Source organism: Pan paniscus, chromosome 16 (assembly GCF_029289425.2).
Source record: "Pan paniscus chromosome 16, NHGRI_mPanPan1-v2.0_pri, whole genome shotgun sequence".
In the NCBI taxonomy this organism is placed as follows: domain Eukaryota; kingdom Metazoa; phylum Chordata; class Mammalia; order Primates; family Hominidae; genus Pan; species Pan paniscus.
Genome location: NC_073265.2, coordinates 5,833,126 through 5,855,333, shown reverse-complemented (window position 1 = coordinate 5,855,333; position 22,208 = coordinate 5,833,126). Strand labels below are relative to the sequence as shown.

Genomic DNA, 22,208 nt, shown 5'->3' with positions numbered 1-22,208 from the left:
TCAACCTCATCCCAAGTCTCATATCTTACACTAAAAGTGACTGAAAATGGGTTATGCAATCAAATGTAAAAATAAAATTATAAAACATTTAGAAAAAACATAGGAGAAAGATCTAGGGCTAGGCAGAGTTCTTAGATCAACACCAAAAGTGTAGGAGCAAAAATATGTAAGTTGGACTTCATCAAAATTTAAAACGTTTACTCTATGAATGATCCTTTTGAGAGGATAAAAAGATAAACTATAGACTGAGAAAATATTTACAAGCCGCATATATAACAAAACTATGTACTATATATGATTTGTCTTTTATGCTGAGTTAAAATTGCTTTATTATTTGTTTAGTGTCTCTGTTCCTAATTTACTCTCAAACTTCCCAGGAGAACTGAAAATCTCCTCTGAATACAGTCCTACCCATCAGGCGTTCTGTCAGCTTCATTTTCTTAGAGACGTTTCCATTGAGCCTCTGTTTCCTGCTTCAGTCTGAACGAGTCAGCCTATAAGCAGTCTATATATTTACCACGCTAGGACATCCTTTTCCCATTCTCTTAGAACTTCCTCTATCTCTTTTCTGTGTTAGATCCCATCTTCTCTTTTTTTCTTGGCTTAGTCCCTCATTTCAGGGAAGAAGTACCTCTTCCAGTACTTTCTTATCCAAAATCAAAAAGACTAAAACAAACACAAGCCAGGATGTGGGGTAATGGGGACCCTCGAACAGTGCTGGTGAGTGTGTAAATTGGTACAGCCACTTTGGAAAGTGGCTTTGTATTCTCTGCTAAAGCTGAAAATCCCCAGGGACCCAGCAGCTCTGCTCAATAGGTATTTTGTACCCAAAAGAAATATGCACATGTATGTACCAGCAGACCAGTACAGAATATCAAACAGCATTAATCTTATTGCAAAAAAATTAGCAACAATCCAAACGTCCCGTAACAAGAGAATAGATATATAAATGGCAGCATATTCACACAATGTAGTATACAACAGTGAACATGATCAACTATATTTATATGCAGTAAGGTAGATGAATCTTGTAATTTTGAATGAAAGATGCCAAATACTAAAAATATTGTATGATTCTATTTGTATCAAGTTAGAAAACCAGGTGAAACTAAACTATAGTGGTAAATGTATAAAGGTGGAAGCCTAGAAGTGATTATTTAAAAAGTAAGGAATGTGGTGAGCTTTTGGTGCAGCAAGGGGGAGGAATGACAGGGAATGAGGCATGGAAGGCCTTTTAGGAACATGGCCATGGGCCGGTGGGTGCTTGCTTAATGATAAATCATTGAACTGAATATGTTTGCTTTGTGCACTTTTTGTGTATGTGTGTTAGGTTTCACAATATGAACGGTTAAGAAAATGAGGAAAGATGAAAACAAACCCACCCACCCCCAAATTAGATACTATTATATTAGTTACTGCATGGACAAAAATGTCTAAGTCCAACATTAGCAAGCATTGGTGAGGATGTGGATTAGCCTGAATTCACACCCTATTGGTGGGAGTATAATTTGTTTGAATTATTTGAAAAATGGTTTGATCTTACCTAGTAATGTTGTGTGTGCATGTACCATAGGGCAGAACAGTTCTGCAGGGGTGCTCCACGGGTCTCCTGCTGGGACTGGAGAGCTGGCAGCTCCCTGGAATCTGTTCTTTTCCTGCTGTATATTGGAAGTTCCAGGGAGAGGGTGCAGAAACATGAAGCCTGTGGAGGTCTTAAGTTCAGAAGCTGCAAGCTGTCACCTCTACCCATATTCTCCTGCTGAAAGCCACTCGCAAAGCCCACCTGACATGGAGCAGGGGGTGGCAGGGGCTAAGTCTTAGGCTAAGTCTTAAGCTAAGCTGAGTTCCTCTGGTGAATATCAGCACATTTCTTGGCTCTGAGGATGCTGCATTACCCCTCCCCCAGTATTTAAGAGAGGCAGACACGTTGATACCTGGAGGTTTTATAAGTATGGCCTCAGTCTCAGCAATATTCATGCAATGAAAAATTATTTGTTATGGTTATAAATGGCCAATATTTGTCTGAAAAGTATTTGTACTTCGAGTTGGCTGCTGTAAACATATTATCTATTGGAAAGCAGGGCACTTCTTAGTCTAAGGAAAATAACTTGTTTCATGTTCAGTGTTATTTTGAATAAAATTGCATAGATTTTATTGATTTTTTTTTTTTTGAGATGGAGTCTTGCTCTGTCATCCAGGCTGGAGTGCAATGGCATGATCTCAGCTCACTGCAACCTCCGCATCCTGGGTTCAAGCGATTCTCCTGCCTCAGCCTCTTGAGTAGCTGGGATTACAGGTGCATAGCACCACGCCGAGCTAATTTTTGTATTTTTAGTAGAGACGGGGTTTCACTGTGTTGGTCAGACTGGTCTTGAACTCCTAACCTCGTGATCTGCCCGCCTCAGCCTCCCAAAGTGCTGGGATTACAGGCGTGAGCCACCGCGCCTGGCCTGATTTTCTTTTTTAGTAGTTTTACATCTAGGACTTTATTATTTTTTATTTACGTATTTTTGAGACAGAGTCTCAGTATGTTACCCAGCCAGGCTGGTCTCAAACTCCTAGGCTCAAGCAATCCTCCTGCCCTGGCCTGCCGAGTAGCTGCAAATGCAGGTGGTGTACCACCACACCTGGCTAGGACTTTACTTTTTTAAAGCTGCTTTTCTCCTAGGCACTGGTAACTCTGTTCTCTTCCCTCTCACTGAGACTCTCATACTCTCTCTTCGTCTAACACTGCTTTTTAAAATACTTGAAATGCATTTTTTTTCTTCCATGGTTTTCCATTTTCCAAGCCGTTTTTATTCATTCAGCATTTATTGAACACCTACAACTTATTGCCATTGTCAATACTGTGGTGATAAGATGCACCTGTAGCTGGATAAAGTCAGTCTTCAGTAGCAGTGAGGCAGGAAAACCAGACAAGGCCTTGAGGGTGGCGCTGGAGTTGGGTCTTGATGGATGAGCAGGAGTTTGATAGGCAATGAAGTGAGGCAGGAAATTTCTGACTGTGGAAGGAGAATGAGCCAAGGCACAGAGCTATGATAGCACATCTCCGTGCATACATCAGCATGAGTGATTTTCAGTTTATTTACCTTTATCTCATTTTGCAATCCACCTGCCATTTTCTCTAATGTATAGCTTAAGTTTCTTCAAATGTACTTTTGCTTTTTTTATACATTGCTGTTAAGTTAGGAATTTGAAGTCCTCCTGATGGCCTCGGTCAATAGAAATTGTTTTTGATTTACTACTTAAACACACTGAAACAGGCTCCTTTGAACTGAGCCATTTTCCTGTGTTCTGAACTGTGTCACTCACGCGTACCCTCGGGGGCCGAATGCCTGTTAACGGTGAGGTCTGTCTGTGTTCCTCTGTCTAGATTAAGTTTGACAGTGTGGAGGTGTGTGTCTGCTGTGAGCTGCAGCACCAGTCGTCCGGCTGCAGCAACCTCGGGGAGACGCTGAAGCTGAACCCGCTGCAGGAGAACTGCAACGCTGTGAGGCTGACCTTGAAGGTGACCCCGCTGGGCGCTGCTTGTGCATGCATTTCATTCCATGCCTTACAGACAGTTTTAGGAAGCCTTATTAACATATAGATTCCTTTCAGCTCTTAACTTCCCGGGGTAGGTTCAGTGCAAGAGGGAGTATCTTTCCAGAGAACATTTGAAAGGATTATATATTTTGATTTTGAAGGTGTTGCTTTCTGGATCTCACTTTGCATTTTTGCCATTTCATTGTCCTGCCTCTGACATCTGCAAATTCGGATGCAAATGGTTGAAAGAGGTCTTTACAAATGATGGTGGGATCATTCTATGGCTTTTCTGACATTTTTGGCTGTTACACCATCAGGGAACAAATGGGGATTTATTTTGCTTTTTAAAAGATATTTGGAGGAAAAAAAATCAGACAATCTCCCCTGGGAGTCTATTCTTATGTGTAGCATCTGATGTTTAAAAAAAAGTGATTTGGAAAAATTGTTTATATTATTTTATTTTTTCTTCCAAGTGTTTTATTCTGAAAAGCAAAATTGGCTACTTAAAAATACATAAGAAGAGTGAACCCAATTCTTTTGTTTCCCCTGAATAAAACTGTGCCAAAACTTTTTAAAAAGATGTGGCACAAGCCGGGCGCAGTGGCTCACGCCTGTAATCCCAGCACTTTGGGAGGCTGAGGCAGGCGGACCACTTGAGGTCAGGAGTTCGAGACCAGTCTGGCCAACATGGTGAAACCCCCTCTCTACTAAAAATACAAAAATTAGCCAGGTGTGGTGGTGGGCGCCTGTAGTCCCAGCTACTTGGGAGGCTGAGGCAGGAGAATCATTTGAACCTGGGAGACAGAGGTTGCAGTGAGCCGAGATTGTGCCACTGCACTCCAGCCTGGTGACAGAGCAAGGCTTCATCTCCAAAGAAAAAAATGGATAAATAAATATAAAAAGATGTGGCACAGTCCAAGGAACTCTTAGTTGGTGGTAAAATTGTGTTTGCAGTATGGAGGGGGTTCTAGCATGTGTGTAGGGAATGCAGTATGCAGGGCATGGGAAACTGCAGAGAGCCACCTTAGATCTGGGGAGAGGAGGAAAGTGTTGACCTTGAGTGCCTGTGATTAGTCCTCCATGGGTGGTCTCCGGCTGGTAGACAAGCAAAGATGTACAGAGAGAGAGGATGCGGCTCATCTCCGTGGTAGGACTACGCCTGGCTCACAGCACCTGTCATGTTTTGCACGGAGGAATGGTCCAAGTTGAATGGTCCCAGCAGCTCACCAGAGTGACAGATGCAGCGGGGTTGGAGGAATCAAGAACTGCAGCACTCCAGGGCCCATCCCATCATGGGACCAGGTATTTCATGCTGCCTACATTACCTACGTCCACATTCTACCTCACTACATCCTGGAGCCTGCCTGGGTCAGTGCCTGAGGTCTGCCGTGGCCTTTCACAGTCCTCCTGGGAGGGGACACGGGCAGCTGTTGCTCACTCTGCGATCTCATTCTGACAACTGCTAAGTCACTTCTTCAACCTGGGAATGTTTTCTTGAGTATGGGGATGCATTTGGGCCTCACGTTACCTCCCGTTCCTCAGTTGGCTGGTTGGGGTGTTCAACCGGCTCCTCTAAGGTCCTGGCGTCCCCCTTGAAAGCCTTCACTCACGGGATGCAGGACCCGGTTTTCATGACTCTCCAGCCCCTGCAGCAGTGACTGTGGCTTGAAAGGTAATGCTGGTGAAAAAACAACACTGTCTCTAAGAATGCAGTCTCAGGTCTAGGGGTAGCTGGTGACCTTGCAGTCTCACTCTTATTCACTGTTCTGGTACATTGGTGAGAAAAGCCCTTGGTACGAGGTGGCAAAAACGGCATAGAGTAAAGGCCACTGGAGTCAAGAAGTTCCAGGGAAGGCTGGGAGCCTAGCTGAATGCATGGCACATCCCCATGGGTATTCAGATTGCCCAGGACACTGGTAAGAGTTGAAAGCAAAGGAAAGACTACACGATTTTAAACTCCTTCATGAATTTGTGTACAAAGCCTACTTAGAGATAGGAACTATCAAAACTGGTGGCAGGAGGCTCAAAGGAGGCAGGAGTTGTGATTAAGGTGTGAGGCCAATGGTCTGGAAGTGGCAGCAGTGGCTTAGGTGCTAGGAGAAGAGGCAGCCTGCCCCTGTCACCCACCTGAGGGCCTGTGCAAGGAGCAACAGCCTTGGCAGGGACTGACTTTCATCTGAGATCAAGAGGACCAGGAACTATTGGAAGTGAGTATCTGTTTATTGCTGTCGTCCAACTTTGTTGCTTTTCAGAATTGTCTTAGCTATCATTTCCTTTGTAATTCCATATAAATTTTAGAATCCGCTTATGCATTTTCTACTAGAATCCTGCTGGGATTTTAATTGAGATTGCATGGAGTCCACATGTCACTTTGAAGAGACTTGACATATTCATGATATAGTTCTTCATTTATTTAAGTCATACTTCATTTCTTCAGTGTTTCTTTTTTTCATCAGTCTTGTGTAAATTTCAGTATATAGATCTTAACATATTTTGTAATAGTTATGCTTAAAGTATTCCACATTTATTGGTGCTATCCTAATGGTATTTTTTAATGGTCTCTTATTCACTGCTAGCACATAGAAATTTGATTTTTCTTACCAATCTTGTATCCTGTGGTCTTGACTAAACTCAGTTCTGGTAGCTCTTTTGCAGATTCTTTGGATTTTCTTATGTAGACAGTCATGTGCTATGCAAAGAGAGGCAATTTTACGTCTTCCATTCTCCAGACAGAGCCAATAGGACAGATACAGATAGGTGAGAGGGAGTTTATTGAAAGAATTGCTCACATGACCATGGAGACTAAGAAGTCCTATGACAGTCCCATCTGCAAGCTGGAGACCCTGGAAAGCTGGGAGTTTGGCTCAGTCCAAGTCAAAAGGCCTCAGAACCAGGGAAACCAATGGTGGAACTCTCAGTCCAAGGAAGGCCAAGAACCTGCGGGGAGTGGTTGCACCAGTGTGAGTCCCAGGGTCCAAAGGCCAGAGAGCCTGAAGTTCTGATGTCCAAGGGCAGGAAAGGGTGTCTCAGCCCCAGAAGAGCAAAAGAAAATAATTCACTTTTCCTCTGCCTTTTTGTTCTATCCAGGTCCCCAGCCGATCAGATGGTGCCCCCCAACATTGAGGGTGGATCTTCCCCACTCAGTCCACAGACTCACACACCAATCTCCTCCAGAAACACCCTCACAGACACACCCAGAAATAATGCTTTGCCAGTTCTCGAGTATCCTTCATCCAGTCAAGTTGACACCTAAAATAAATCAGCACACATTGCAATCTGGATGCCTCTTACTTCCTTTCCCTGTTTTATTGCACTGACTAGACTGCCCCGTACAGTGTTGAATAGATGTGGTGAGAACAGATGTCCTTCTCTTGTTCCTGCTTTTAGGGATTAAGTATAATGTTAGCGCTAAGTTTTTCGTAGATGTTTATTATCAGGTTGTAGAAGTACCCTCCTATTCCTAGTTTGCTGAGAGTGGTTTTTGTTTTGTTTTGTTTTGTTTTTAATACCACGAATGGCTGCTGAATTTTATCAGTCTTTTACTACATCTGCTTAGATGTTCCTATACATTATCTTCTTCAGTCCACTCAAATGGTGAATAACACTGACTTTTGAGTGATAAGCCAGCCTTGCATTCCCAAGATAAACCCCACTTGGTCATTTTTTCCTCAACTGTGTCCAGTCCACTGCCGACCCTGTCGGCATTCTTCATCTCTGTGCCTGTTTTTAATTCCTAGTATTTGCATTTGACTCTTCCTCATTGCTTCCATCTCTCTGCTACCTTACCTCAGTGATCTTCCATCTTGTCCACCTTTTCCACTAGAGCTGGTATCTGACTGCATACGCCCCAGGTAAGTGCTCATGTCTCTCCTTGGAGACTCTGTCTTTTCCTTAGAATTTGCTGCCCTGTGACCTCAGCTGTCTGATGGGTTCAACTTAAGTTGGGAATTTGCAGAACCCAATGTCTTCTTGTTGTTGTTGTAATGGTGGGGCAATGTTCTTTCCAGCTTTCTCCATCCTCAGCAGAATCTGGAATAATGTTCTACATCATTTTTCCCCCTGGGTGCAGAATTCTTGAGGAAGCTTTCTCTTAGGGGTTTATAGATGATATGTTATTCTCTTTTGCATTGAATATCTGTATAGGGAAAAATCTGAAAGTCAGCCAAATGCTTTCTCCCCTTTAGGTATGTGATGGTCATTAATGCTGTTTTAAAACATGTCTAGCTCTCCAACTTCCTTTTACATGGTAAGATTGTACTTCCCTGTCCCCTCATGATTGCTGGGGGCCATGTAAGCAAAACTTATATGTACCACTTTCAAGTCAGAATGTTTAAATGTGGTTTGAGGTCTTTCAGAGCTCTCTTTCCCACTGGCACAGTAATTGGCAGAGTAGAGGTGGTGGCAGTGCCATCAGCCTGGGTCACTACAATGAACAGAGCCCCGTGCACTCTACCCACATTGGAAATGTAGCATGAATGACTTAACAAACTCTTTTGAGACAGGGTCTCACTCTGTTGCCCAGGTTGAGTGCAGTGGCGTGATCACGGCTCACTGCAGCCTAAAACTCCTGGGCTCAAGAGATCCTCTCACCTTAGCCTCCCAAGTAGCTGGGACTGTAGGCATATGCCACCATGCCCAGCTAATTTTTTATTGTTTGTAGAGATAGGATCTCACTGGCCCAGGCTGGTCTCGAACTCCTGGGCTCAAGTGATCCTGCTGCCTTGACCTCCCAAAGTGCTGGGATTATGGGCATGAGCCACTGCCCCATCCCTGTTCGGTTTTTGTAAAGCTTCTCTTCCTAGCTGTTTTCTGCAGCAGGCATTACCTTTTTCCTCTGCTTGCGATGTGATCTTGAGTCTTGGCAACTCCCTCCTCAGCTCCTTCTGTCTTTGTCTTTTTTTTCCATGAGCCCTTGTGTCTTCGTTTTTATCCCTGAGATTGCAGCAGCCTTCTTCTCTTCTTGGTTACAGTTTGCACCCATGGATGTCTCTAGCTAGTTAATTACAGTGGAGTTTTCAGTGTATTTTATATCTTTTTCAGATCCCTTTTCTGAAGTATATGGATACTTCAAAGCACTAAGGCAGATTCCTAACCCTTAAATTCTATCTCAAGCATTATGCTCTATTTAAATAGTTAGCATAATTAAGATTTTGTTCTTCCTTCCCATAATTATAGATACTTCTTCCTCTGAGAGTCATGTGCCACATTATCTTAGTTTTCTCATAATTAGTGGTGCAGTCATTTTTAATATAATCCTTACTCTCGAAAAGTCATCCAAGCCAAGCTGTGCCTGATGACTTTGACTGCAGTGAAAGGATCTTCTGCAGGGATCCGGTGTTGCTTTATTAAAACTCTTGGGCAGCAGAACAAATATGGGCCATTGGAAATGGAGCCACTCTGGGAAGAGGCTGCTCTACTCTTTTGCACGGATATCCATGACAGTCCCTTCCTATCACCTGCAAAATGTTCTTGACGCTTAGCTAAAGAAGGAGCAAAGGAGAATGTTCCTTTGATTAGTTTCCCTTTTGCTTGCTTCTTTTTGGTTGGCAATTAGAGCAGGTCCATTGATCTTTTCCATAGTCTAATTTGAGGCTCTGTTTATCTGATTAGTAACACTCCATGTCTGAATTTTCCATATTAAATTATGGATTATCTAAACTTACTATGTAATGAACTCAATTTATGTGGGGGAAATCCTATATAATTGGCTTGGGAATCAAAGCACTTTGATTTTAGTTGTGTTTGAATTAACTGATACTGACTTAATGAGATTTGTCCAACTACTTGCTTGCTGTCAGGCACCCTCCCTCCTTCCTCCCCTCCCATACCTGGAAGGCTGTACAGGCACAGCCCATCCTCAGGGAAAAAAGCAGAAACCAACTTTCTTCATGGCCGAGGAGGAATAAATTTGGAATCCAGAAGAGCATGCAGATGTTGCTTCACTCATCCCTCGGATGGTCTTTTGTTGGTTTGGAGGCCCCGAAACCCCTGGATCTCTGTTCTGCCCTTCCTGACTGGCCCTGCTCCTAGATTCTCTGTTTTTTTTTTTTTTTTTTAGCAGAGAACCCCTGGGGGCCAACAAGCCTCTCTCTTGAGGATATTGATGGTTTCTTACCTCCTTATGGGGCTGAGCAAGGAGCAGGGCAGAGGGCACAGAGGAGACCTGGAACTCCACTGCACCACACAGGGATTCACAGAATTGTAGAGCCAGAGGGAGGGTGCATCCTGGGGTCCATTGACCGATGGTGCGTGTGTGAAGGCTGCAGCCCAGAGAGAGGGCAGGTGGCTCCTCCTGGGTTCCTGAGCAGGTCCTGGTGGAGGGCAGGGACCATCTGAGTGTCTCAGCCCTCTAGGACCCATGTCCCTGCTTCCCGATGACAGGGCCTGCCTCTGGGCATCTCATTATGAATAGTCAGGAAATAGGGTCTAAAAATTAGGATTTCAGTATCTGCCTTCTCAAAGCCTTTGACAGTGATGGACAAGTGCTACTGAAAAAGCAAGGCTACAGACCCCCGTTCCTGATGAAACAGTGTCTCGGCTTTTGTAACAAAAAATGACATAATAAATGCTTAAACAATAAAAAGATGTTTAGGTAGATTGACGGCCATTTTTGCCAAGTCAAACCCAGCGCAAGACTGTGACATATTTTTGGACCAGTATTCACAGTATTTTTTTTTTAAGTTAGAAAAATCAGAACTGTTAACTGCTGAAATATGCTTCGTAACATGCTGACACTGCATCTAGCCACCTTTAGTGCTTTGCTGTATTCAACAATGTCCTTATGCTTTTATTATAGTGACCTAATTCAAATCAGAGTTAAAGATCTTATTCTTCTTTCATGTACCTGGTTTAATTTACTGAGCCACAATAAACCAAATTACCCAGAGAAACCTTATCAATGGACAAGGAGATAAAAGTTTCCCAAGAAATCAATCAGTTATTGAGTTTATGTGCTTTCTTATCTTTGTCTCTAAGAAAGTTAAAAAAAAAAAAAAAAACAAGACAATTTCCAGCCTCCAGTGCTCTACTCTCACACACCACTCAGCACGAGACTTCTGACACCAGATGTATTCATCTCCCCCATACACCAAACCATTCTCCAGCAGACACCAGCTGGGTGTTCTCAGTTCAACTCAATTCTGACACTCTTTACCTGGAGACAGCGTTGGATCCCACATGTTAAGGGCTCAGCCCCACAAGACCACACTCACTTCTCATGCCAGTCACAAGCCCCAGGTTGTGACCTGTACTTCTGGCCAATGGGGTATAAACTGGGGCTTCCACAACCCCCTACTTGGGTTTGATTGAATTGCTAGAGTGGCTCACAGAACCCACGGAAAGGCTTTACTTCCATGCCCTTGTTGATTGTAAAGGATATGAGGCAGGATGCAGGTGCACAGCCAGGTGGAGAGATGCATGTGGCGAGGTTGGGGGGGGTCCCGAGCACAAGAGCCCCTGTCCCCGAGGAGCGAGGGTACGCCACCCTCCTGGCATGGGGATGTGTTTGCTGACGCAGAAGCTCTCTGAACCCCTTCATTCAGGGACTTTTATTTAAGCTGCATCATGTAGGCAGGATCGATTTTTAACTCCATTTCCAGCCTCTGTCCCTTCTCTGGAGAATGGGGAGTGGGGCTGAAAGCCCCAAGCTCGTCATCATGGCTTGGCCATTCTGGTGACCCAGCACCCATCTAGAATTCCATCAAGAGTCGCTTCATTAGAACAAAAGACACTCCTATCACCCAGGAAATTCCAAGGGATTTAGGAGCTGGGGTCAAAGACCAAATACTAAAACAGAAGATTCTCTACTATGCAGCCATAAAAAAAGAATGAGTTCATGTCCTTTGCAGGGACATGGATGAAGCTGGAAACCATCATTCTCAGAAAACTAACACAGGAACAGAAAACCCAACACCATATGTTCTCACTCATAAGTGGGAGTTGAGCAGTGAGAACACATGGACACAGAGGGGAACATCACACACCAGGACCTGTCAGGGGGTGGGGGCAAGGGGAGGGAGAGCATTAGGACAAATACCTAATGCATGCAGGGCTTAAAACCTAGATGATGTGTTGATGGGTGCAGCAAACCACCATGGCACATGTATACACATGTAACAAACCTGCATGTTCTGCACATGTATCCCAGAACTTAAAGTATAATTAAAAAAAGAAAGCAAAACTAACTATAAACAACAACAAAAAGAAGATTATCTAGTGCCCCTGTCACTCAGGAAGTGACAAGGATTTTAGCAGCTCTTTAGCAGGGACTGAGGAGCAGAGACCAAAGATACAAAATATATATCTTATTATTAATATTTCACACAGCCCCATGGTGAGTGCTCTCCAGCTTCAGCCAGACTCCACTGTGCGATACCGCCCCTCTCTCTATGCATGAGCCATGTCCACCTGTTCAGCCATCCCTGGGCCAGTATGTGAGAGCTCCTTCTCATACTGCTTTTCTGTGGTGCCTTCCTGGCTAGCAGGCATCCCTGGATGAGCCCAAATATCTGCTATCTCCTTGTTTGCATCCTGAGCAACAAGACCAGTGGAGCATACCGCACAGCCTGTGGGTGAGCAGCTTATATGTCTGTGGTCACCAGCCTGACCTGGCCTCCTCACTGCCCGGCATTTCTCCTGTCTTTTTCTGGCTTACAGCGAGGGGCGTGGCACAAATTATACCCAGTAACTGTTTTTGAAATCAATAAGAGTTTTTAATTTATTCATTCAGAGAAAATTTTTGAGCACCTCTTCTGTGTCTGGGTTGGGCACTGGATGTACAGAGATAAGAGACACTGACTCTGCCCTCCAAGTCTACTGGGGGAAACAGACAAGAAAAACAGACAGTTGGCCAGGAGCAGTGGTTTCCATCTGTAATCCCAGCACTTTGGGATGCTGAAGCGGGTGGATCACCTGAGGTCAAGAGTTCGAGACCAGCCTGGCCAAAATGATGAAACTTCATCTCTACTAAAAATACAAAAATTAGCCTGGCGTGGTGGCACGCGCTTGTAATCCCAGCTACTCGGGAGGCTGAGGCAGGAGAATTGCTTGAACTCTGGAGGAGGAGGCTGAAGTGAGCAGAGATCGCACCATTGCACTCCAGCCTGGATGACAGAGTGAGACTCTGTCCCAAAAAGAAAAAAAAGAAGAAAAGAAAGAAAAACAGACAGTGACAGTGTAATATGTTGTGTTTTCACTATGACAGGAAATTAAAATATTAACTTAGAAATTTTTTCAATCCTTCCCTCTGTCCTGAAGGAGAGCCATTATTTTGTTGAGTAGGATGACGGATGCAGTTTTCAGTGTGTATGGGTGATATACGGGTAGGTTAGCTATAGGAAAAGAACAGTAGCATCTAAGAAGCTGAGGAAGTGGGAATATATGAAAAAAATCTGGGATTCTATTGCTGAATGATACCAAACAGCTCTAGGTATGTGGTAATGGGAACACAGATGGTTGGCCATGTATACACATACCTCACCTCTAATCCTAGCTGAAATGACAGAAAACCTACGCAAAAATGGCTGAAGACCTGTACCCTTCCTTAATGGCCAATGCATCACTTGCATTTTTCTAGAATGTTCTAGAATTTTCTGCCAGACATATTGCATATAAGACCAGAACAAAGAAAGAGAAAGAACAACTTTCAACTCAGCTTTATGAGGCCTTCTGGGAGGTTACTGGAAGCCATACTAGGTCTCAAATGTGCCCTCATTTTGAAGAACAAGGACTGATAGGTGTTTGGTGAATCAGATGTGGAATCACCTATGGTGCCGGTGGTAATTTATGGGGAGGGTGGGTTCTAAAGGCCTTTATAATTTTTATAAGTAGTGCTCCCACTGTTTGAAATGGATGGTGGACATTTTTAAGGTCTAATGCAATGTGCTGTGCAAACACAGCTTTAAGATACCCCTCCTTCCCCTGCACACACAGCCTCCTTCCAGACTGCAGTCCCAGAGTTGAAATTCTGGAGCCACCACTAAGGGAGGTGCTGCCTTTGGAGTTTTTTGGCAGCTGTGATGTGGCAGGATTTAGGGCAGCTTCTTGGGAGATTCTGGGACCCAGATGGCTATGCCATACAGACTCCCTCTTTCCCCCAATGCAGGGACCCACAGTTCGGAGCACATTCAGATAAAAGGAACTACAGAGAGACAGTCCCTCCTTCCTTCCAGCTGTGTGGTCTCTGCCATGCCAGCACAGGCTGGGTTTCAGGATCTCAGGAGAGGGTTCTGTTTAGGGTTAGCACACACCAGATGGTCCAAGATGGTCCAGCATAGATATTAGTAGACCCATTTTCACACTCTAAAGTACCCCAGTCACTCTAGTGTCCAAACAGAAAATACGGGAGGAGCTCCACCGCCCCATTCGGGGGCCAAACACCAGACTGGAGAAAGTGCTGCAGATGGATGAGTAAACAAACGGGAGAGGACAGCATGGAGCCTACCTGGAGATCAGAGGTTATTTTTAAAGCATTTGGTAACTTCAGGGCTCTAAATGAGTATCAGAATGAGAGAGAGGAGAAGGCAATATTGAACCATATGAGATGTTCTAGAATAAAGAGACCGTGGTGGCTCACACCTGTAATCCCAGCATTTTGGGAGGCCGAGGTGGGCAGATCACCTGAGGTCAGGAGTTCGAGACCAGCCTGGCCAACACGGCAAAACCCTGTCTCTACTAAAAATACAAAAATTAGCCAGGTGTGGTGGCGGGCGCCTGTAATCCCAGCTACTCGGGAGGCTGAGGCAGGATAATCGCTTGAACCTGGGAGGCAGAGGTTGCAGTGAGCCGAGATCACACCACTGCACTCCAGCCTGGGGGACAGAGCGAAACTCTGTCTCTAAATAAATAAAAAGGGACCATGGGACGAAGGGGCCGTGGAAAAGAATACCTAAAAATGGCGGCAGGGCAAATGAAAGCACAGAATGTGTACTGTGGGAAAACTCATCAGACTCATGCTTCAAATGGGTGCCCTTCGTTGTGTGCCAGTTTTACCTCAGTGAAGCTGTTGGAAGTTTTCATGACAGGTAAGTGAGCAGGGGAAGAACAAAGGACAAAAGCAAAGGCAGGAAAGATAGGACTGGAATAATGCATGAATTCAGAGATGCATGGAGGGCATTGGGTGTGATTCTGAAACCGATAGGCACTGGTTCCAGGAACCTGAGCAGGGAATCCTATAATCACAGGGGAGTGGAGCACAATTGTTCTGAGCAATTTGATATTCTGAGGTCGGGAGTTCAAGACCAGCCTGGCCAACATGCTGGGACAATATCTGGAAGATATTATATTATTCTCATATTTTCTGTATGTTGAACTAGCTAATAACTTTTTTTTTTTTTTTGAGACAGAGTCTTGTTCTGTTGCCCAGGCTGGAGTGCAGTGGCATCATCTTGGCTTACTGCATGCAGCCTCGACCTCTCAGGCTCAAGTGATTCTCCTGCCTCAGCCTCCTGAGTAGCTGGAACTACGGCCACACACCACCACACCCATGGTCTCATACCGTTCAATACTGCCTTCTCCTCTCTCTCATTCTGATACTCATTTAGAGCCCTGAAATAACCAAATGCTTTAAAAATAACCTCTGATCTCCAGGTAGGCTCCATGTCCCATGGTCCCCAAAGTGAGAGGGGCCACAGGACAGGGCACTGGACAAAGGAGCAGAGCATCCATGGGAGACATAAAACCTACTAGTATTATTTTGCGCTGGTCCCGGGCTGGTTTCGCTGCATAGGCATCCTTTGGGAACTGGTTTATGCAGCCTTTTTAAATCCCATGAGCTGTTTTCTCCACCACCAACCCCAACCGCAGTGAAGTCCATGAGGCGGACTTCATGATTTCCATGAGGAGATGGGAAAATGGAGGCCCCAGGATGTGCAGGGGCTGAGCTGCAGACTCATAACTGGTGGTAGATCCAGATTTCCATCTTTAATGCCAGATCCATTGCTTCCTCCACTTCCAACCTGATCCGCTTAGTAGGAGACGGAGACTAGGTGGTGCCTGAAGAATCGCAGCAGAGCAGGGGACAGCCAATGGGTCATTTCCGTGCAAATGACCAGTGGTGCCCTCAGCAGGTCCTTGTTCTGTGCATCTCCTGGCACATCTGAAAGTTAAGCACTGCACCCTTAAAAAAGTTGTCAGTGGCTGGGTGCAGTGGCCCACACCTGTAATCCCAGCACTTTGGGAGGCCGAGGCCGGCAGATCGCTTGAGCTCAGGAGTTTCAGACGAGCCTGGCCAATATGGCAAAACCCCGTGTCTACTAAAAATACAAAAATTAGCTGGATGTGGTGGTGCATGGCTGTAGTTCCAGCTACTCAGAAGGCTGAGGCAGGAGGATCACTTGAGCCTGAGAGGTCGAGGCTGCAGTAAGCCAAGATGATGCCACTGCACTCCAGCCTAGGCAACAGAACAAGACTCTGTCTCAAAAAAAAAGTTACTGGCTAGTTCAACATGCAGAAAAGTATGAGAATAATATAATACCTTCCAGATTTATTCAATCTTACTATGTTTACAATATTTGCTTCTACTCTTTTTCTTTAAATAAGAAATATATTATCATACATTGTTGCAGACCCATCTGAGTCCCCTCCACTGCCACGGCTCTCTCTCCCTCCCTCTCTCTGAAATTAGAGATTGTCCAGAAGCAGCCACTATCCTGAGGCATCAGGGAGTTTTTCATTCCCCTGCAGAGTTGTCTGCTTCACTGAAACTTTACATCAAAGTTGACGCATTTGGTACCGTAAGCCAGTTTCTATTCTCACCCCCATCAGGTTTGTGATACTGATCCATGTAGATAAGGGTTGCCTTAGTCATCTTCGTGTGGCTTCTGCATGGTCTTGCATTGAGCGAGTATTCCACAGGTTGCTTCTCCATCTCCTGTTCGTGGACACTGGGTTGTTCCCAGTTTCTCATTATTCTAACAGTGCTAGAATGCGGAGTGATGTGCACTCGGCAGCATGTGTGCACCTGCTGCATTTTCTCCAGCCTGCAGACTTGCTGGCTCACAGGGGAAGTGCATCTGCAGGACTTTAGTCACCGCACTCCACAGTGATGGCAGGGATCCCCGCTCTCCTGGCCAGTGGAAAAGGCAGCCTTGCTTCTCGATGTCCTCAGGCTTTCTGTGTGACTGATGGCTATTTGTTTTGATCTGCTAACTCCCTGGTTTTTTCTCTTTTCCTGCTGAGTTATTTGCTCTTTACTCTAAACGATTTCCCTTTGTCATAAAAGTCTTCTCACGATCAGTGACTCATCACTCAAAGTTGTTTTGGGCATCATTTGTGATAGAGAAGTTTTCAGTTTTAATGCAGGCAAATTCATTTCCTGGGTGATATGTCCTTTTAGTGTTGCATTTTAAGAACTATTTTTCCATCCCCAAGTGATAAAAATTTTCTGTATTTACATGGAAGTTTTAAAACTTTGCCTCTCACACTGAGCTCAGTAATCCCCCTGGGGTTTAATTTTGTGTGTTGTGAGATACGGATCTAGTTGTATTTATTTTTGTGTATGGATAGTCATCAATTATTACAGCACCAATCTGTTTCTATATTTGAAGATGTCTATTTCTGAGGGCTCTTTTTTTTTTATTGGTCTATGGCTTGTCTCTCTTGTTACCACATTACGGGAAATACTGGTTCTGTATTTGTCTTGTAGTTAATAGGGTAAATCCCCACTCTTCCCCTCTTTAGAACTGTCTTGGCCATTCTCATTCCTCCAAGAGAGATGGAGAGAGAGCTCTCTTCTCTCTTCCTTCTCTCTCTCTCTCTCTCTCTTTCTTTCTCATATATACACACACACCATCATTGTAACTGTATTGTATTTTTAGGTTAATTTGGGGAGAATTATCATTTTTGGTACAGCTTTTCATTTAGCCTTCTGTTTTTCAATAAAAATGTTACCATTTTTAATATACAGTCTTGATCAACTTATGTTAAATATATTCCTAGGTGTCATATCATTTTGTCCTTATTGGAAAAGTAGGGAGTTTAAAGTTTTTTTAGTTTGGCCGGGCGCAGTGGCCATGCCTGTAATCCCAGCACTTTTGGAGGCCGAGGCGGGCAGATCACGAGGTCAGGAGATCGAGACCATCCTGGCTAACACGGTGAAACCCCCGTCTCTACTAAAAATACAAAAAATTAGCCGGGTGCGGTGGCGGGCGCCTGTAGTCCCAGCTACTTGGGAGGCTGAGGCAGGAGAATGGCGTGAACCCAGGAGGCGGAGCTTGCAGTGAGCTGAGATAGCGCCACTGCAGTCTGGCCTGGGTGAAAAAGTGAGACTCCATCTCAAAAAAAAAAAAAAATTCTTTTTTTTACTTTAAAATTTTTATGCTCTAACAGTTTGCCTGTAGATTGTTTAGGACTTTTTATTTAGAGGGTTCCATCGTCTGGGAATAACGACAGTTTTGTTTCTTCTTTTCCAGTCTTCACATTGATTCTTAATTTTTCCCATCTTCCTGCACTGGTTAGGACTTTCAACACAATGGAATGGAAGTTGAGCCAGTAGCCATCCTTGTCTTGTTCCCGATTTTAAAGGAAAGAGTTTAATAATTAAGAATAATGTTTGCTGAAAATTTCTAATACTAAATATTATTTGCCAGATGAAGGGAATCCCATTTTGTTCCCAATCTGCTAGGAGTTTGCCATGAGTTTTAAATTTTAGCAAATGCTGCATCTATTGAGATAAGTATATATGCATGTGTGTATTTGTATGTATATATGTGTGTGTATATATGTATATACACATTCATACACATATAACTGTATTCTGTTCATATAGTGAATATACATGAAAATACATGAATATATATTCACGTAGAATGGATTTCTAATGTGGAACCATTCTTGCATTTCTGGGATAAAACTTAGGCACAATATTTTCATATAATTATGAAAATCTACTTTGCTTTTCTTTTATTAAAGATTTTTCATCATTATTCATAAATTATATGAATCAAGCTTTCCCTTGTTCATACTGCAATTGCCTAATTTTATTTTATTTTTTAGTTTACACTAGCCTAGAAAGATGAGCTGGGAGGTGTTCCCCTCCTCTTCCCTCTGAAAACAAAGTTTGCAGAAGATTAAACTTATCTATTTCTTGAATTGAATGTTTGGTAAAAGTTACAAAGTCACCAGGGCTTGGTAATTTCTTTAGCAGTCAGTAGATAGTTAAGTACTGATTCAGTGGATTATAGGTTACTTGGATTTCCTCCTTCTTCTTGAGACTATGTTAGAATGTTTTGCTTTTCTGGAATAAATTGTCCATTTTGTTTAGGTTTTCAAATTCATGTGTATGCTATGCCTAGTTATGTCTTTTTTAATTTTTAATATTTTAATTTATTCCTTTTCTTTCTTTGTTAATCAGCCTCTGCCAGAGACTTGCCTATTTTTGTCAGTTTTTTTTCAAAGAACCAGCTTAATATTTATTGATCTTGTCATTGCTTTGTTTCTTATTTCATTAGTTTCTGCTCTCTTCTCCATTTTTTCCTTCCTTCCAAATTCCTTTTTCTTTTTCTCACTTCTCTCGATGTATGCTGTTACTAAATTTAGTCTTTCTTCCTCATATAAGCAGGCAAACTGCATATGCTAAGTTTTGATGTCTAGAAATTTTTTTCTTCAGTTCTGAGACTTCTTCAATTTTCCTTATGATTTATTTTTCAGTCCCTGGGTTATTTAGCAGTATTTTTTAAATTTTGCAGATATATGGAGGGTTTTTCCGTTACTTTTTTATTTTTATTTTATTTTATTTTGTTTATTTATTTATTTTTGAGACGGAGTCTTGCTCTGTCACCCAGGCTGGAATTCAGTGGCGTGATCTCGGCTCACTGCAACCTCCGTCTCCTGGGTTCAAGCGATTCTCCTACCTCAGCCTCCCGAGTAGCTGGGATCACAGCCATGTGCCACCACACCCAGCTAATTTTTGTATTTTAGTAGAGACAGGGTTTCACCATGTTGGTCAGGCTGGTCTTGAACTCCTGACCTCAGGTGATCCGCCTGCCTCGACTCCCAAAGTGCTGGGATTACAGGCGTGAGCCAGTGTGCCTGGCCTACTTTTTATTATTTATAGCAAATTTAATTGTACTGTAGTCAGGTAACCTGATTACAATGTGTCTAATAACAAGTCTTTGGTGTTAGTTGAGATTTTGCTTTGTGCACGACTTTGTGGTGAATTTTTGTAGTAAGTCATACATATCTTTTTGAGGACAGGTAAATGTATATATGGTACATGTCCATTAGATCTGGCACCTTCAGCTCTTCTATGTCCTTCCTAACTAGTTGTCTGCTGGACACATTGAGACAAATGTGTTCCTCCACTCCTATGGTGGGTTTGTCCATGTGTCCTCCTGTTCTTGGTTTCCATCTTTCTCTCTGGTCATTCTCATCATGATTGTCTCTGTAGACTCTTCTTCCTGCTCCTGATTCTGGGTCCTTATCCAAACTCCCTTCTCTCTGTATTGAGCACACCATCCTTGGGCAAATTCATCTGCTTCCATAGCATCAGTCCCATCTCTGCACTGGCCACTCCCAAGTTTAAGACTCCAGCCCTGGCTGGGCAGGTGGCTCACGCCTGTAATCGCAGTGCTTTGGGAGGCCGAGGTGGGCAGCTCACGAGATCAGGAGATCGAGACCATCCTGGCTAACACGGTGAAACCCCGTCTGTACTAAAAATACAAAAAAAAATTAGCCGGGCGTGATGGCGGGCGCCTATAGTCCCAGCTATTCGGGAGGCTGAGGCAGGAGAATGGCGTGAACCCGGGAGGCGGAGCTTGCAGTGAGCTGAGATCACGCCACTGCACTCCAGCCTGGGCGACAGAGCGAGACACCGTCTCAAAAAAAAAAAAAAAAGAAGACTCCGGCCCTGATCCACGCAGTTACTGTGGAACACCACGCAGACTCCGATGACTCAAACTAAGCTCATCCTCAGTATCCCTTTAGCTCCTGGCAATTCCATGCCCGTTCAGCCATCCCACTCAGAGAATGGCTTCCCATTGCTCAGACCATGGAATGGCTCTTTCCTCTCCTTTGCTCCCAAGTGCCATTATTCACTAAGTCTTCCTAAATATCTATCATATTCATCCTCTTCTCTTGCAGCAAAAAAGGGATTTGCATTGTGCATTTGCACATGGCTCCTATAGTCACCACATTTAGTGTTGTTCTTGCACTGTCCAGGAGGAAAATGAAATTGAGCGGAGAGCAGTTCCAAACCAGCAAGAATATTCATACTATTTACTTAGAGACTGGTTAGACCAAAGTAAAGCCATTACCATCCTAGCCTGAAGAGTATTTATTACAAAGTTGGTGGGTAAATTCAATGTCCTAATGGCAAATTTAGCCTCTTATTTCGAGAGAAGAATGGTTCCCATAAACATATAACAAATACAACATCCTGCAGAAAACCTGCCTGTAGGCCACATAAATAGTTCAGTTCTGCAAAGATGATAGCAAAACCTTTCTAGTTTATAGCTCAGTATCACCAGACTGCTTCTTGCCCTTCTCGAGACACAAGATAGGAAGTCTCAAATACAAGATGATCTGATATTGATTAAGTATAGATTTAATTTCAACAAGACCTTTCCCTTTTAAAAAATGTTCTTAGTTCTCTGTGTCCCTCTGGTCATTTGCATTGTCAAGCAAAACTAATCTTGTCTTAGATAAGGAGAAGATTTATTCAAAAAGACTCTTGCAACTAACGGGAGAATCCTTGGAACTCAAGAACTGTAAACATCTCAAAATCAATCAGAAAAGGGCTTTTCTTTTATAGGGCAGGGAGGTCAGCAAATCTTAGCAGAAACTTAAGGGGAAGTTGGGTGGGCAAAGGAAGATGACCAGGATATGTGTCTCACTGTGGGACGAGCTGATTACTGGCCCATTCTCCTTTCTAGTGCTTGCCCAGGCCCCAGGGACAAGCAGAATTCAGGGGACCGCAGAGAGGAGAGCAGTCTGACTAGCAATTAGTCCAGACAAAAAACAAAAAATAGAGAGAAGGTAAGAAAGGTGCATTGTGAAAACAGAGAGATGCATTGTGAACACTTGGGCAGGATATAAATATTCTTTAGTTCTGTCTTCTCTAATTCATTGAGATGGTAACCGGTTCTTTTCTTTTTCCTTTTCTTTCTTTCTTTCTTTTTTTGTTTTTTTTTTTTTTTTTTTTTTTTTTTTTTTTTTTAGACAGGTTCTTGCTCTGTTGCCCAGGCTGGAGTGCAGTGGTACAATCACAGCTCACGGCAGCCTTGACCTCCCAGGCTCCAGCCATCCTCCTGTCTCAGCCTCTGGAGTAGCTGGGACCATAGACACATACCACCATATGCAGCTAATTTTATTTTTATATTTGTAGAAACAGGCATCACTATGTTGCCCAGGCTGGTCCCCAACTCCTGGACTCAAGTGATCCTCCCGCCTCAACCTCCCTAAGTGTTGGGATTACAGGCACGTTACATTCTTAAAGAAACTGTGTTAACAAAGTTCATTTCTCCTTGAGTATTTTTAGGCACTTTAATTTTGTCACCACCTGGGTGTCCCTGCAGCACATCCACCCTTCTCCCTGTATCCCTCCCCCCCTGCCTCCCCTCGCCCACCCTCTTCCACTAAGCTCCCTTCACAGTGCTTTCTGCCCCCGCCCATCCCTACCCTCCACCTCTGCACTCAGCCTTCCCTCTCCCAGTAACACTGTCCCCACCAACCTCTGCCACCCTTGACTT

General features: G+C 43.8%; 1 protein-coding gene across 9 annotated transcripts in view; it reads left to right on the top strand.

Moving 5' to 3' along the window:
• The window catches only part of ENTREP2 (endosomal transmembrane epsin interactor 2), a 564,821-nt gene that overhangs the window by 481,682 nt on the left and 60,931 nt on the right, over positions 1-22,208 (top strand). For 6 of the 9 annotated variants that reach the window (XM_055098181.3, XM_055098174.2, XM_034938384.3 and 3 more), the window contains one exon: positions 3,374-3,508. The exons of the other annotated variants lie outside the window; for them this stretch is intronic. In XM_055098181.3, the coding sequence (XP_054954156.2) occupies positions 3,374-3,508 (135 nt within the window). The remainder of the gene's footprint in view (positions 1-3,373; positions 3,509-22,208) is intronic. 9 annotated transcript variants of the gene reach the window in all.